Consider the following 16,435-nt stretch of genomic DNA (forward strand, 5'->3'; position numbering starts at 1 on the left):
ACAGAAGGTTACCCGAAGTCACTTGAAGTTACAGCTGGAGTCCCCTGAAGATGTCTCGAGTCTCCTGATCACGCCTGAAAGCGTCTGCAGCTACCTGTAATCACCTGAAGACGTCTGTGTTTACCTGAAGTCACTTGAAGTCATATGGAGGTGTCACGAGTCACCTAAAGTTACTGAAGTTACCCGAAGACGTGTGGATCCAGCTGAAATCTATTGAAGACTTCTCTTGTCACCTGAAGTCATGTAAAGTCATCTAAAGCTCGCTGGTGACGTAAGGAGTCACGTAAAGTTACTCAAAGTCACTTGAAGTCACCTGAAGAAGGCTAATGTCACCTCAAGTCATATAAAGACATCTGAGGCCACCTGAAGTCACTTGAAGTTACCTGAAGACGTCTTTGTTCATCTGAAGTCACTTGAAATCACCTGAAGGTGTTAGGAATCACCTAAAGTTACTGGAGTTGCTTGAGGACGTCTGGATCCAGCTCAAATCAACTGAAGGCGTCCCTTGTCATCTCAAGTCTGGTAAAGTCACCTGAAGCCACCTGATAATGTCAGGAGTCACGTTCAGTTGCTCAGTCACTTGAAGTCGCCTGAAAACATCTGCAGTCACCTGAAGTCAACTGGAGACGCCTTAAGTCTCTTGACGTCACCTGAGGACGTGTGGATCAGCTCAAGACACGTGAAGACATCTGCGGTCACTTGAAGACATTTGGAGTCATCTGAAGACGTCGGCAGTCATTTGAAGTCACCTGAAGACGTCTGGAGCCTTTTGAAGCTCCCTGAACACGTCTGAGGTCACCTGAAGTCACTTGAAATGACTTGAAGGCGTCCGGAGTCACGTGAAGCCACTTGAAGTCACTTCAGGACATCTTAAGACACCTTAAGCCAAATGAAGACGTCTGAGGTCACCTGAAGTCTCCTGAAGACACCTAAAGTCATCTGAAGACGTCGGCAGTCATTTGATGTCACCTGAAGACATCTGGAGCCATTTGAAGTTACCTGAAAACGTATGAGGTCGCCTGACGTCTCTTGAAATCAGCTGAAGGCGTCTGGTGTCACCCGAAGTCACATAAAGCCACCGACTGCCATGAAGTGCATCAAGACAGTTCACCTCGAAGTACATTGTACTGACATTGACCGTCACCTGAAGGTGTCAGCAGACATCTAAAGTAACTCGAAGTCGCTTGATGTCAGGTGGAGTCACCTGAAGTAACTCAAGTCACTTGATGTCAGGTGGAGTCACCTAAAGACGTCTTTGTTCACCTGAAGTCACTTGAAGACACCTGAAGACATACTACAAGATACTGGAAGTCGCATGAAGATGTCTGAAGTCAGCTGAAGCCTCTACAAGGCACCTGAAGACATCTGGAGTCACCTCAAGTCACCTGAAGACGTCTGAAGTCTGTTGAAATGACCTGAAGACGTTTGGAGCACATCAGGTCGGCTGAAGACGTCTGAGGTCAACTGAAGATACTTAAAGTGACCTGAAGTCATTTGGAGTCGTCTGATGATGTCAGCAGTAACTCGAAGTTATCTGAGGACGTTCGGATTCACCTAAAGTCACTTGAAGTCACCTGAAGACGTCTGGAATCACCTGAAGCCACATGAAGACGTCTGGACTCCCTTGAAGTCATCTGAGACACCTGGAGACTTCGGCAGTCATTTGAAGTCACTTGATCTCACTTCAAGGCGTGTGGACGCCCTCAGCTCGCAGAAAGACGTCTGAGGTCCCTTGAAGTAACATGGTCACCTGGAGTCATCTGAAGACGTCAGCAGTAACCTGAAGTCTCTTGACGACGGCCCTTGTCGGATATTGCAAGTACAAATATACACTGTACAACAGGTCATAACTGAGTTCCGATGAGTGGCACATCATCGTCTATGGCGAGATCTGGATGTTCCATTTCAACGAAAGATGGACTACACTCTAACCCGCTTTTAAATCCGGTCACTCGACCTCAAAACCCGTGACTCCACTTCAAAACCCATCACGCCTTTCCTTCCTTTTTCTTAATAAACATATGCCCCGCTCCCCATCACGCGATTCCGATATCCTGTCACTCGTACTCACACCCATTAGTCAACCTCAAAATAGATCACGCGACTCAAAATCCCATCACGCGGCTCAAACTTCGAAATACAAGACCTGCTGACGTCAACCTGCAATTTAAGTCTTTTCTTTTTTTCGGCGATGGCTCCTGTCACTCCTGTCGAGATCACAAGCACAAAGATACACTGCATGAAACCTCATAACTGAGTTCCGATGACTGGCACATCATCATCTATGGTGACATCTGGATGTTGCGTTTAAACGCAATATAGATTACACTCTAACTGGCCTTTGCATCCCGTCACTCGATATCAAAACCCGTTACTCGGCTTCAAAACCCGTCACGCCTTTACTTTCCTTTCTTTTTTCTTTATAGACATATACCCCACCCTCACTCCAATCACGCGAATTCAGTATCCGTTACTCGATCTTCAACTCGTTACTGTGAACTGAAAATCGATTACGCTACTCCGAAGCCCATCATTCGGCTCCAACTTCGAAATACAGGGCCTGCCGACGTCAACCTGCAATTTAAGATTGTTTCTCGGTGACAGCCTCCCCGTAGGAGATCACAGGCAGAATGATACACTACATAAAACCTCATAACTGAGTTCTGGTCACGGGCACATCATTGTCTATGGTGACATCTGGATGTTAGATTTAAATGAAACAGGCGAGATGGACTACACTCTTACTCGCCTTTAAATCCCGTCACTCGACACCAAAACCCATGATTCGACTTCAAAACCCATCACACCTTCCAGTTCTGTTTTCTTAGTAAACATATCCCCTATCGTGCGATTAATATCCAGTGTCAATTCCAATATCCGGCACTCCAACCCAAACACGTTACTCGAGCTGAAAATCGACCACACGACTCCAAAGCGATTCATTCGGGTCCAACTTCAAAATCCAAGAGCTGCTGACGTCAACCTGCAATTTAAGATTTTTTTTCCGCGACGACCCCCGTTGGCGATCACAATCACAAATATACTGTATAAAACCTCATAACTGAGTGCCGATGACAGGCATATCATAATATATGGTGACATCGGGATGTTGCATTTCAACGCAAGGTGGACTACACTCTAAGTGGCGTTTAAATCCCGTCACTCGACCTCAAAACCCGTGACTCGACTTCAAAACCCATCACGCCGTTCCTTTGTTTGTCTTTATAAATATATCCCCCACCCAAATCACGCGATTCCAATATCCGTCACTCGAAATCAAACCCGTTACTCGACCTGAAAATCGATCACGCGATTCGACAGCCCATCACTCGGCTCCAACTTAGAAATCAAGGACCTGCCGACGCCAACCTGCAATTTAAGGCTTGTTTTTCGGGAACGACCCCTGTCAGAGATCACAAGCAGAAATATACTGTACAAAACCTCTAAACTGAGTTCCGATGACTCCAAAGCCCATCTCTCGGCTCAAAGTTCGATATCCAAGACCTGCCGACATGAACCAGCAATTTAAGATTGTTTTTTCATCGGCGGCACCTGTAGTTGATCACAAGCACAAATATGCACTGTATAAAGTCCCATAACTGAGTTCTGGCGACTGGCACATCGCCGTCTAGGGTGACATTGGGGTGTTGCATTTCAACATAAGATGGACTGCACTCTAACTCGCCTTTAAAAATCGTCACTCAAAGTCAAAACCTGTGACTCGACTTTTCTGAATATAGTCCAATTGCCAGGAGTAGACATCTTTACTAGTTTGAACCGCACCGGCTTTCAACAAACATAACAAAATACAGTTAACGTTTCGGGTCCCATTCGGGTCCCATCATCAGAATGACGCTGTCCTGGTCGTCACCGGGTATTTACGTAGAAGAGGAGCGTAGCATTCTGGGAGGGGGCCTGGTTGTCGATTGATAGCTCCTTTTGTTTTCTTTATGTGCCATGACTCCAGCTGTCTCCTCACCCCCCATTTGTTCTTTTTTCGCCAGAATGCATGGGTTGTCAAGGTCTAACACGTGTCCTGTTTTGCGCGCGTGTTCACACAGTTCTGTTGGGTTTGTTGCTGATTTCTCGATATCTTTCTTGTGTTCCTTCATTCTTGTTCGTGTCTTCCTTCCTGTTTCTCCGATGTACACGGCAGGGCAATCTTGACAAGATACCTTGTATACAACGCCTCGTTCTTCTTCCGGTGGTGTTCTGTCCTTGGGGTGGCTTAGTACGTTCCTCAGTGTTGTCGTGGGCTTAAATGCAGTTTTAATGTTCACCTGGGAGAGCACCCGTCTAATTGGTTCTGACACACCCTTCAGGTAGGGGATGGTAACGTACATGGGTCTTTCTTGACTACTTTCCGCCTGTTCCTCGCGTGTATTCATCATTCGGTGGTATGTATCACAGATAAATTGCTCGGGGTATGCCCTTCTTCGTAGATCCGCTTTGGCCTTTGTTATTTCTTCATGTCTTGTCTGATGATCTGAAGGGATCTTCATGGCACGTGAAAGCAGGGAACGAACAACCGATCGCTTGTGTTCAAGAGGGTGCCCCGAACCATAATGCAGGACCTGACCTGTGTCGCACGGTTTTCTGTAAACCGAGGTCTTCAAGCTTCCGCACGGGTCTCTTTGCACGAGGGCATCCAAAAAGGCGATCTTTTTCTCTTTCTCCTCCTCGCACGTGAACTGGATGTTAGGATGAATGCTGTTCAGCTTGTCAAAGAATGTGTTGGTGAAATTCTTCTTAATAATCACAAATGTGTCGTCAACATAACGTCTGTAAAAGGTGATGAATTGTCCTGCGTCCTCTAAGGCCTTGTCTTCAACAAACTCCATGACTAAGTTGGCAATGGTCGTTGAAATTGGGCTGCCCATGGGGCATCCGTCGGTTTGTTTAAAGAACCTGTTCTTGAATTGGAAGAAGGTTTGTCCGAGGCATAACTTTAAAAGTTCTAAAATGTCTTCAACTGAAAGATCAGTGCGGTCTTCTAAGTCAACGTCAGCTCTCAGCTTCGTTCGAACTACGGACAGAGCTACGTCAATGGGCACGTTTGTAAACAGGGAGATGACATCAAAAGACATCATGACGTCGCCATCGTAGGTAAGTAGTTCACGTGCGAGGAGGAGAAAGAGAAAAAGATCGCCTTTTTGGATGTCCTCGTGCAAAGAGACCCGTGCGGAAGCTTGAAGACCTCGGTTTACAGAAAACCGTGCGACACAGGTCAGGTCCTGCATTATGGTTCGGGGCACCCTCTTGAACACAAGCGATCGGTTGTTCGTTCCCTGCTTTCACGTGCCATGAAGATCCCTTCAGATCATCAGACAAGACATGAAGAAATAACAAAGGCCAAAGCGGATCTACGAAGAAGGGCATACCCCGAGCAATTTATCTGTGATACATACCACCGAATGATGAATACACGCCCGGAACAGGCGGAAAGTAGTCAAGAAAGACCCATGTACGTTACCATCCCCTACCTGAAGGGTGTGTCAGAACCAATTAGACGGGTGCTCTCCCAGGTGAACATTAAAACTGCATTTAAGCCCACGACAACACTGAGGAACGTACTAAGCCACCCCAAGGACAGAACACCACCGGAAGAAGAACGAGGCGTTGTATACAAGGTATCTTGTCAAGATTGCCCTGCCGTGTACATCGGAGAAACAGGAAGGAAGACACGAACAAGAATGAAGGAACACAAGAAAGATATCGAGAAATCAGCAACAAACCCAACAGAACTGTGTGAACGCGCGCGCAAAACAGGACACGTGTTAGACCTTGACAACCCATGCATTCTGGCGAAAAAGAACAAATGGGGGGGTGAGGAGACAGCTGGAGTCATGGCACATAAAGAAAACAAAAGAAGCTATCAATCGACAACCAGGCCCCCTCCCAGAATGCTACGCTCCTCTTCTACGTAAATACCCGGTGACGACCAGGACAGCGTCATTCTGATGATGGGACCCGAATGGGACCCGAAACGTTAACTGTATTTTGTTATGTTTGTTGAAAGCCGGTGCGGTTCAAACTAGTAAAGACTCGACTTTTAAACCCATCACGGTTTCCGTTTTTTGCCTTAATAATGATATCGCCCAGTCACGCGATTCCAGTATCCCTCACTGGAACTCAAACGCGTTAGTCGACCTCACAGTCGATCATGCGACTCCAAAGCCCACCACTGGGCGGTAACTTTGAAATTTAAGGCCTTCCGACACCAACCTGCAATTTAAGTTTTTCTTTTTCTTTTTTCGGCGACGGCCCCTGTCGGAGATCACAAGCAGAAAGATCTAAGAAAAGATCTTCCCAGAACAGCACCGCAAGCTATACTGTCCCAACGCCCGTTTTATGGGCCGCACATTCAAAAACACGGCCCACCGGGGGCGGACCGCATCATCAAAGGGCACCTCACTGGTGTATAAGGGACCGGCCCCCATTTACCTCCCTTCACCGCTTAAGCGGATTTGAAGAGAGGCCAGAGTATACACTGCATAAAATATCATAGGTGAGTTCCGATGATTGGGGCTGGGTCTATGGTGACATCCAAGTAAACCACAAACATCTATCGGACGTACCAGAAAAAATCCAAACGTCTACATGTAAAAGCAACATCCCCTCGATATGCATCGTACGTACAGCAAATTCGTTAGAAAAGTTGGACGTCTAAGGAACGTACCCTACACCGTGATTTCAGACGTTTAATATGCATCCATTCTTATGTGCATTGAACGTCCGATATATTGCCACGAATCATCTTCGAGAAACTTCCAGGGCAGGCACGAAACGGTACATCTCATCCCGGCGCGTGCTGAAGAAGAAGCAAGAAGATTCCAGTCACATCGCCTGCTCTCGGCGCTCGGCGTGACGCTTAAATGCTTGTGCGCTCCAGGCTGGAGCTTTCATTCTTTGGACTCAGCTGTGTTCAGAGAGCTATCACTCTTGTGTTTTTGCTAACAAGTAGTTTAATAAACCGTTTGCTGTTTATTCGACGACTCGCCGGCCCATTTCGCTTCGTGACATTTCTGGTGGAGGTGCGGGGCATCCCTTGTTCAACGGCCTGGAAGACGAACTGCGACAAAGCAGAAGACAGCTTGGCCTGCCTGCAGAATTCGGTCCATTAGAACCCCCTAAACGCAAGAAGAAGATGACTGCGGAGGCCAGCACCCAAGTGGCGCAACCTGTTGCCACGCCCATAGCCCCTGCACGGTCGCCGAAGACATTCAGCGGGGAGTATTACGACGACGTGGACGATTGGGCCGACCACTACGAGCGGATCGCCAAGTTCAACAACTGGAGTGACGACCAGAAGCTTGTAAACGTCTATTTCTCCCTGGAAAGCACCGCGAAGACATGGTTCGAGAACCGGGAGACTTCACTCACGTTCTGGGACGTCTTCAAAAGCAAACTCCGCGAGGCGTTCGCTTTTCAACAACGGGCTGAACGCGCTGAACATCTGCTCCAGAGACGGATCCAGCTGCCAAACGAAAGCTTTACTGGCTTCGTCGAAGATGTGTTGCGGCTCTTCCGCCGAGCTGACCCCAAAGCATCCGAGGAGAAGAAGGTTCAGCGACTCATGAGGGGCGTAAAAGAAGAAATTTTTCGCTTCTTGTCCGGGAATCCACCCGCCACGACCGACGCTTTTCTGGACGATGCCTCCGCATTGAGAGGACCCTGCTCTCTCTCGCTACCGTCGACCAACGATACCAGGGCTACAAGGCTTTCTCCACGACAGCTGGCATCGACGTCGGATCGCTCGACAGCTGATTCGAGAGGTGGTACGCGAAGAAGTACGAGCTCTCCTCTGTCCAGAGAAAGCCCCAGACTCTTTGTCTTCGATCGGCGCGATCATCAAGGACGAGGTTCCGCAGGCAATCCAGACGTCGTCAACCGCCAACCCCGACGCCGAAGTACCGAGACCAACCTACGCCGCCGCTCTCAGACAGGTGCCACTTACTCGTCCGCCGTACTACGGAAACCGTTGGACGCCCCCTCGGCCTGTCCAACCTACTCCGAGCGTCCCGCCACACTCTCAGCCGTTTCGCAAAACGGACGTTTGGCGGACTCCCGACTTCAGGCCGCTCTGCTACCACTGCGGAGAGGCCAACCACGTCTAACGTCGATATCCCTACCGACGCCTTGGCCTTCCCGGTTTTTCACCCGACGCCCCCCCCCCCCCCACACCGCCCCCAGCGCGGTAGCCGCCCAGCCGCAATTGAAGACTATCTACTGCAGCAGAATGCTTATGCTGGCTCACGACGCGACCTGTCCCCGAGCGTCCCCCACCGCAGCAGGTCGCCAGGAACACCACGTTCACCGTCACCGGCAAGACGACCCGTGTGGCGCAGCCCTAACCGGAAAAACTGAAGACTACAGCACCGGGAGGCGAAGCTGCGGACCGACGACAAGTTACAATTCCTCCAACTCGAGGAACAGCAACGCAGCACCAACACGACGCTAGAAAAATTACCAATAACCTGAAGATACTCATCGACGGTCATGAGATTATTGCGTTAATCCATACCGGAGCCGACGACTCTGTTATAAGTGGTACGCTGGCTAAGAAGCTTCGCAAGGTGCAAACCAAGTGGGATGAGCCTGACATCAGGACTGGTGGTGGATACGTCGTAACACCGACTGGCCGATGCACTGCAGTCATACAAGTGCGTGACATCCAGTACATCGTCAGCTTCGCTGTTCTGCCGAACTTCCCACGGGATGTAATACTCGGAATGGACTTTCTAGTCGAAAATGAAGCAGTCATCGACTTCACAAATGGAGTTATGTCTTTCAAAACGCCGGAAACTGCGTAAGATAAGTGGTGGGCACGAATAACCCTGGAGAAGCGCGCAAACATGGATGTAACCGCCGTGAGTAGTCAGCACGTCAACCTACCTCCCTTGTCGTCAGCCCTTGTGACCGCTACGTGCGACAGAGCACCAACTGGCTGTTTGTTGGGTGAAGGCAACACGCAACTTCTCGAACGAGGAATTGGAATAGCACGAGGAATTGTGCCCGTAAGAAACGGAACAGTCGAACTCCTGGTCACAAATTTTCGCCCGAAGGCACAACACCTCGCAAACGGGACGAAGATAGCCGTCGTCGTAGACCAATACACCACCACGGATGTTTGCCTGATGGACGCTTCTCGCATCGCGGTCACCGCGGAACACGAGGCCGGAGATTTCGACGTAAACCCTCAACTCAATACAATTCAAAAGCAAATCCTTCTCCAGATGCTCAACGATCTCAGTGACTGTTTCGCTGCATCGTCGAAAGTAAGACAAACGCCCATTGCGAAGCACCGCATCATGGTCGACGAAAACGCCCGTCCAATTCACCGCATGCCGTACCGGGTATCCTGCAAAGAGCGAGAAACGATTCGAAAGCAAGTAGAAGAGATGCTAAGAGATGACATTATCCAGCCGTCGATCAGTCCGTGGGCATCGCCGGTGCTACTAGTGAAGAAGAAGGGCGGAACACTCAGGGTTCTGCGTCGACTACAGGAAACTCAATGAGATAACGAAGAAGGACGTCTACCCGTTACCGCACATCGACGACACGCTCGACCGCCTTCAAAACGCAAAATTTTTCTCTTCCACGGCCCTCAAGGCAGGGTACTTGCAAATCGAAGTCGACGAACGGGACCGTGAGAAGACTGCCTTCGTCACTCCGGGTGGACTTTTCGAATTCAAGGTTATGCCTTTCGGCCTTTACACAGCACCAGCGACGTTCCAGCGAGTTATGGATACAGTTATCGCCAGGTTGAAGTGGCAAACCTGCCTGGTGTACCTCGACGATGTTGTCGTCTTCACAAGAACTTTCGAAGAACATGTTGAACGGCTGAAGGAAGTCCTCGAGGCTATCAGAACTGCAGGGCTGATGTTGAAGCCTCAGAAGTGTCGACTCGGCTTCGAGGAACTCAGATTTCTCGCCCATCTCGTGAGCAGCGACGGCGTACGCCCCGACCCTGAGAAGACGGCGGCCATCGCAAATTACCGTGTTCATTCTAACGTGAAAGACGTTCGAAGCTTTCTTGGCCTTTGCGCCTACTACCGACGGTTCATTCCGAACTTTTCAAGAATTGCCTCACGAAGGATGGATCCACGTTTATCTGGAGTGGAGCCCAGCAACAGACGTTTGATGAATTGAAGACGCGTCTACAGACCGCACCCGTGCTTGCCCACTTCGATCCAAACTCCGAAACAGAAATACACACCGACGCAAGCAACGATGGTCCATGAGCGTGCTCGTTCAACTTCACGACGGCGTCGAACGTGTCATCGCTTACGCAAGCAGAACACTAACCAAGGCAGATAACTATTCGACGACCGAAAAAGAGTGCCTTGCACTCATGTGGGCCATCACAAAGTTGCGTCCCTACCTGTACGGACGGTCGTTCAAGGTCGTAACAGATCACCATTCTCTGTGCTGGCTGGCTGGTTTAAGGCACCCCTCAGGACGCCTAGCGAGATGGAGCCTCCGATTACAGGAATATGACATAACCATCACTTACAAGTCAGGAAGAAAACACAACGACGCCGACTGCCTGTCCCGAGCACCACTGCAGCGACAGGAAATCGTCTCGAGGACGACGACGCCTTCCTCGGTCTAATGAGCGTGACTACCATGTCTATCAAGCAGTACAAAGACCCCGAATAGAAGACACTCGTCGACTATCTGCAGGGCTACGCCGACAATGTTCCTTCCATCTTCAGAAGATCACTCCCAAGTTTTTCCCTACGTAATGGTGTCCTCTACAAAGAAAACCACGCACCACAAGGCGCTACGTGGCTTCCCGTTGTGCCTGGAAACATGCGCCTCGAGATTCTTGAATCCTGCCACGACGAACCGTCATCAGGTCATTTTGGATACAGCCGGGCACTGGCCCGTATAAGGGAAAAGTACTACTGGCCAAGAGCGTCCACCACTACGTAAGGACGTGCCGAGAATGCCAACGACGAAAAACGCCGCCGGTACGACCTTCTGGGTACCTTCAGCCAATCGCACCGCCGTTGGCGCCGTTGGAGCAGATTGGGATGGATCAACTCGGGCCCTTCCCACGTTCGTCTTCCGTAAATCGTTGGATAATCGTCGCCACCGACTACCTGACGCGCTATGCCGAGACTAAGGCACTTCCACAGGGCACAGCAACAGAAGTGGCGAAGTTCTTCATCGAGAACATCATACTACGGCACGGAGCTCCGACGGCCTTAATCACCGATAGGGGAACGGCATTTACAAGCAGGCCAACACAAGAAATCCTTCGACTCAGCCACACCGCCCACCGGACGACAACGGCGTACTATCCGCAGACGAACGGGCTCACGGAACGCCTAAACAAAACCCTTGCCGACATGATTTCGATGTACGTCGACGTCGAGCACTAGACATGGGACGAAATACTGCCTTACATCACGTTCGCCTATAACACGACTGTCCAGGAAACAACGGGTTTCACACCGTTCCGCCTTGCACACGGCCATGACGCATCGACTATGCTAGACGCGATGCTGTCCCACGAACCCAGTGATGAGGAAAACGACGCTCTGGATTTCACACAGCGAGCAGAAGAAGCCCGCCAGCTGGCCAGACTACGCATTGGTCAACAGCAACGCGTCGATGAAAGGAGATACAATTTGCGCCGTGGAGACGTACGCTTCAGTCCAGGCGACTTCGTATGGGTTTGGACGCCGATTCGACGACGAGGCCTTAGCGAGAAGCTACTCAAACGCTACTTCGGTCCCTACAAAGTACTTCGACGCATTGAAGACCTGGATTACGAAGTGGTACCCGAGGGCAGCGCTCCATCTCGACGACCCCGAGGACTGAAATAGTTCATGTCGTTCGACTCAAGCCGTACTACAGCAGGCAGCGCTGTAGACAGGTCCGAAAGAGACAGCATGACGAGAAAAAAAAAAAAAAAACGGCATCGAGACGATGCCACATCTACGGAGAGTGCAATGCCATGAATCATCTTCAAGAAACTTCCAGGGCAGGCACGAAACAGTACATCTCATCCCGGCGCGTGCTGCAGAAGAAGCAAGAAGATTCCAGACACATCGCCTGCTCTCTGGCAAACGCACGTGCAGTTTCTAGACTTTTCGGCGCGACGCTGAAATGCTTGTGCGCTCCAGGCTGGAGCTTTCATTCTTTGGACTCAGTTGTGTTCAGAGAGCTATCACTCTTATGTTTTTGCTAACAAGTAGTTCAATAAACCGTTTGCTGTTTATTCGACGACTCGCCGGCCCATTTCGCTTCGTGACAATATGTTGTACACATGTGTTGTGAACATAAAGGTGTTTGGCTTCGAGAAGGTGAATGGGAAAAGTTGCTATCTAGTTTGATCGGCAGTGCGAAAACGAGCGCCCAACGTCGAAATTAAAAGAAGGAAAAAAAACGCAATATTAAACAATATATTTTTAATCGGTCGTCGTTTTAGTTCTTGCTTAACTGGCAAACTAATGTCTCTCTCTGTGTGACGAATTGATCTCTCTGTTCCTTTAATGCGTTTTTCGGTTGCTTCCTCTTTTTTTATTCTAAACGCGTGGTTCTTCACGCAGTTTCGGTTTCCATCAGTGCTCAGTACCCTTTTCCGTCTTCTGCTATTTTGTGTTCAGTGACCAGTGAGTTAATTGGAGGCACGGCGGGAACGTCAGAACGTAAAATGCCACGTTTTGCAGCTTTTTCAGCACTCCTCAACGTCTTGTGAAAATATAACACAATTGGTAGTGGCAAACGTGATATCGTCAGGATCATCGGTATCATCGTCCGACTTTTCTTTTGGCGCCTTTTTCCCGCCTTTTCCTACAAAGGGGCTCCTTATTTTATTCCCCACATTCCCACCAGCAATGGGGTAGAGTATCGCTTGTGGCGATGAACCTCCCCAATCTCCAACGTCAAAAATAAAGTTGTTGTTGTTCCTTTGTCTATGGTGAGCTAGAATGACTGGTATGCTGAACGGCGGTTGCAAACGGGTCGCCCCGACGGGCCTGTCGACAGGTGGCTACGAAGGGCTCGGCTCGCTGTCGCGGTGCGCGCCCTCGTGGTCACGTGGCCCCAGTTCACCGCGGATAACCCGGGAGTACCTGCTATAGGCGAAATTGAAGCAGTACTTCGCAAATTCGAGGGAAAGAAAGATGTGCGCGTGCTGGTGCATCACGCTGCGCACATATCATAAACTTGATAAACTGATATACTTGATAGCTCAACATAGCTTTCTCAGAATGTCACTCGAAAGACGTGTGATTTGTCGCTTTTGTGTCTGAATGCCAGAAGCGAAAAAAATAAAGTTGATGATTTCTGCGAGCTTTTGTCTACGATAAATCCTGATATAATTATGGGATGTGAATCCTGGCTTGATGATTACGTGAGTGATTCCGAAGTGTTTCCCCCGAACTACACGGCATTTCGAAAGGATAGAAATAGTTATGGTGGTGGAGTATTCATTTGTGTACGCAGTTCTGTGCACGCTGAGGAAATTCATATTAATTTTGACAACTGTGAGTCTGTATGGTGTCGTATCTTGGCGAAAGGGAAATCCATTGCATTGTGTTCTTTTTACCGTCCGCCAAGCACAGGCGAAGAATGTTTAAGAAATTTGTGCGATCAACCATCTTTTATCGCTGACGATATTGTGTTAATATTTGGCGATTTTAACATGCCGGATTTCAAGTGATGTACTACCAGATATGAGAGAATAATTCACTTGCTTACCGAGTTTTTGATGAGATGTTATCTATGTATTATTTGCACCAATTTCTTCATCTTCCGACACGCGCCTCCAACATTATAGATTTGCTACTGTGTAACTGTGAGGCAATTATTAGTGATGTTTCTGTTTTTCCAGGCCTGTCGTATCACGAATGTGTGGCTGCTAGTGTTAAGATCCACTCTAAGGTATTATCAAATCAGCATCAGAGAAAAATATTCTTGTATAGCAGGGCTGATTTTGAGGCTATTTCTAGGAATCTGGTAGCTAATTACCCTGATTTCGAAACATTAGGTCAATCCTCATGTGTTGACTTTCTGTGGAAACATTTTCCAGATATGCTAACTAGCCTTGTTCAGAGATATGTGCCAGCACGGAAAATTAAGCACAAACGCAAATGCGATAAACCTCATTTTATGAAGAATATAAAAAGGATGATCAGGCAGAAATCCGCAGCCCTCTCCGCGTTCAAAAAGGACGGCAGTGCTTTGAACTATAATAAGATAAAAACGTTATCTAAATGTATTCGTAACGCAATTCGCAAATAAAAACGGTAATATTTTACAAGACTTAAGTTGAACTTGGGGGGCAATTCAAAGCTATCGTGGAAGTACATAAAATCTACAAACAAGGTGCCCATGGGCATTCCTTCAATTATAAGGCCGCACGGTCTTATTGATAACAGTCTTGCGAAGGCTTGCACCTTAAGTGACTATTTTCGGTCTGTGTTTCGCTCCCCTGGTGTAGCTTCACACCGTGAGTACAACGTACATTGCGGAGCCCATGCTACCTGTAACACTGTCGAAAAACGGCGGTTTTAGTCAACTTTGTAAATTGAATGTTAAGAAGAGTAGCGGGCCCGACGGGGTTTCCCCCGATTGTCTTTAAAAATGCTCGCATGCTATTGCTGAATATTTATTTATTCTTTTCTCACTCTCGCTTGAATCTGGTAGGATTCCATCTGACTGGAAATCCGCCAATGTTGTGCAATTTTCAAATCTGGTGACACAACATCAGTGGAGAATTACCGTCCAGTCTCTTTGATGAGTATTTCTGGCAAGATATTGGAGCATATATTATATATTGAAATATCATGAGCCATTTGTCTCACAATGACTTTGTTTCACGGCCCAGCATGGTTTTCGTGGGAAGTATTCATCTTTGACAAACAAATTCGCACTTCTTGTGTATTTATTGACTTTAGGAAAGCGTTTGACACAGTAGATGATAATTTATTGCTGTTTAAACTGTCTTCTTTAAGCTTAGACCCAAAAGTTTTCAACTGGCTTACCGATTATTTTAAATGCCGGAGACAATGTGTAGTTATTAACGGAGTGAATTCGCCTTCGACTGTTGTTACGTCGGGATGTTCCGCAAGGATCCGCGCTAGGTCCCCTTTTTTTTCATTTTTTTTTAAATAAACGATCTTGTCAGTGTTGTTGGTTCTTCCATTAGTTAATTTGAGACGACTGTGTAATTTATCGGGCCGTAGACACGATTCATTATATTAATCAGTGTCATTTCCGCCACCAAGCGTTCCCATGCATTGGATAGACCGGTAAGCACACCAGTACTTCTAGCTCACCATACTTTGTCTGTGCTCGCGCATCGCGCGTCTTTGTTCTTTCCTGCGGTTTTGTGCTTGGAACTCCGTCTCTGTTTAACAGAACAAGTGCGTACATTTGGTATTGGTCTCACTCTGTGTTCGTTGCATAGTTTTGTAAAATGTGCCGTCGTCCGGTGAAGCCTATAAGCGCTGTCGTCCTAATTGAAATGCCGTGCTGCGCGTAGATGCTGTATCATACCAATATTAGCTTTATATAACTTTCGAGCACAGCAAAGATAATATGGGCTGCGGAACTACTGACATGGACTTCCGACAACTGTGTCGCGATTCTAAATTTTAACACGTGTGCTACTATGTGATACTGAAAATACCACATAGTACAAAAATAAATGAAAAACAAATAAAAAGTACAAAGTTCTGTGCCCCGCAGGGGGCATCGGCGTATGCTGATGTTTGGTGAGTGGCGCCACTACGGACCCCAGCGCTCAGTCCCAATGTGTTATCCGTACCGTACCGAGGGCATGTAAGGCGAAGGGTAGAAGCCTTGAACGGTGGCGGTCAGGGTCTCGGTCAGGCCCTGGCCGATGGGTCTTCTGAAAACTCCGGGACCTTCCCGCATGTATAGGCATGAAGTGTGGGTGACCTTGAGGAATGCCTAGTTACCAAACCCGTATGGTTAAATATTTCTCTTCTTCTACGATCGGGGGCTGCAAACGTCCCCGGACCGAAGTTTCCAAACAAAATGGACAATTTTTCATGTACAAATACATCGTGTTATCTTCCACTTTCTCGGAAGAAGAAAAACGTGTACCACTTGGGAAAATGACATCCTTCTTTATTGAGAAGGCGGTGTCTTCCCTATCGAAAAATATCACCGAAATAAATAAAAAAACTGCGATCTGGTGACCTTCCTATCAAGTGTACGTCAGAGGCTGATTGCAGAAAGATCCTGAACACAAGAGAAATGCTTGATGTCCCGATATCTCCTTCCCTGCATAAGACCCTCAACACCTGTCGTGGTGTGCTAGCTATCGCAGAGTTGACCGACGTCCCAGTAGAGGCGATCCTTATGAACCTAAAGCAACAGGCTGCAGACAAATACCCAACTTTCAATTTACCCACGCTGCTGACGCCTGCCGTGGGTCGCCATGCTGTGC

At 48.3% G+C, this 16,435-nt stretch overlaps 1 protein-coding gene across 1 annotated transcript; it reads right to left on the reverse strand.

The window, feature by feature from the left end:
- Positions 1-606: 606 nt before the first annotated feature.
- LOC135384139 (uncharacterized) lies at positions 607-5,240 on the reverse strand. Its single transcript, XM_064613360.1, has 2 exons — positions 4,580-5,240; positions 607-719 (listed from the first exon to the last, which is right to left on the reverse strand). The coding sequence occupies exons 1-2, from the start codon at positions 5,238-5,240 to the stop codon at positions 607-609; spliced, it is 774 nt and encodes a 257-aa protein (XP_064469430.1).
- Between the last annotated feature and the right edge of the window lie 11,195 nt (positions 5,241-16,435).

Source organism: Ornithodoros turicata, chromosome 1 (genome assembly GCF_037126465.1).
Source record: "Ornithodoros turicata isolate Travis chromosome 1, ASM3712646v1, whole genome shotgun sequence".
Classification (NCBI taxonomy): domain Eukaryota; kingdom Metazoa; phylum Arthropoda; class Arachnida; order Ixodida; family Argasidae; genus Ornithodoros; species Ornithodoros turicata.

What these genes read in the sequence shown, in the direction of transcription:
- LOC135384139 (XM_064613360.1), bottom strand. Translation starts at nt 5,240, where the DNA reads ATGCAGGACCTGACCTGTGTCGCACGGTTTTCTGTAAACCGAGGTCTT. An exon ending in CAGAAAACCGTGCGACACAG is followed by an intron (nt 720 to 4,579) that starts GTCAGGTCCTGC and finishes CGACGTCTTCAG; the next exon opens with ATGACTCCAAATGTCTTCAA.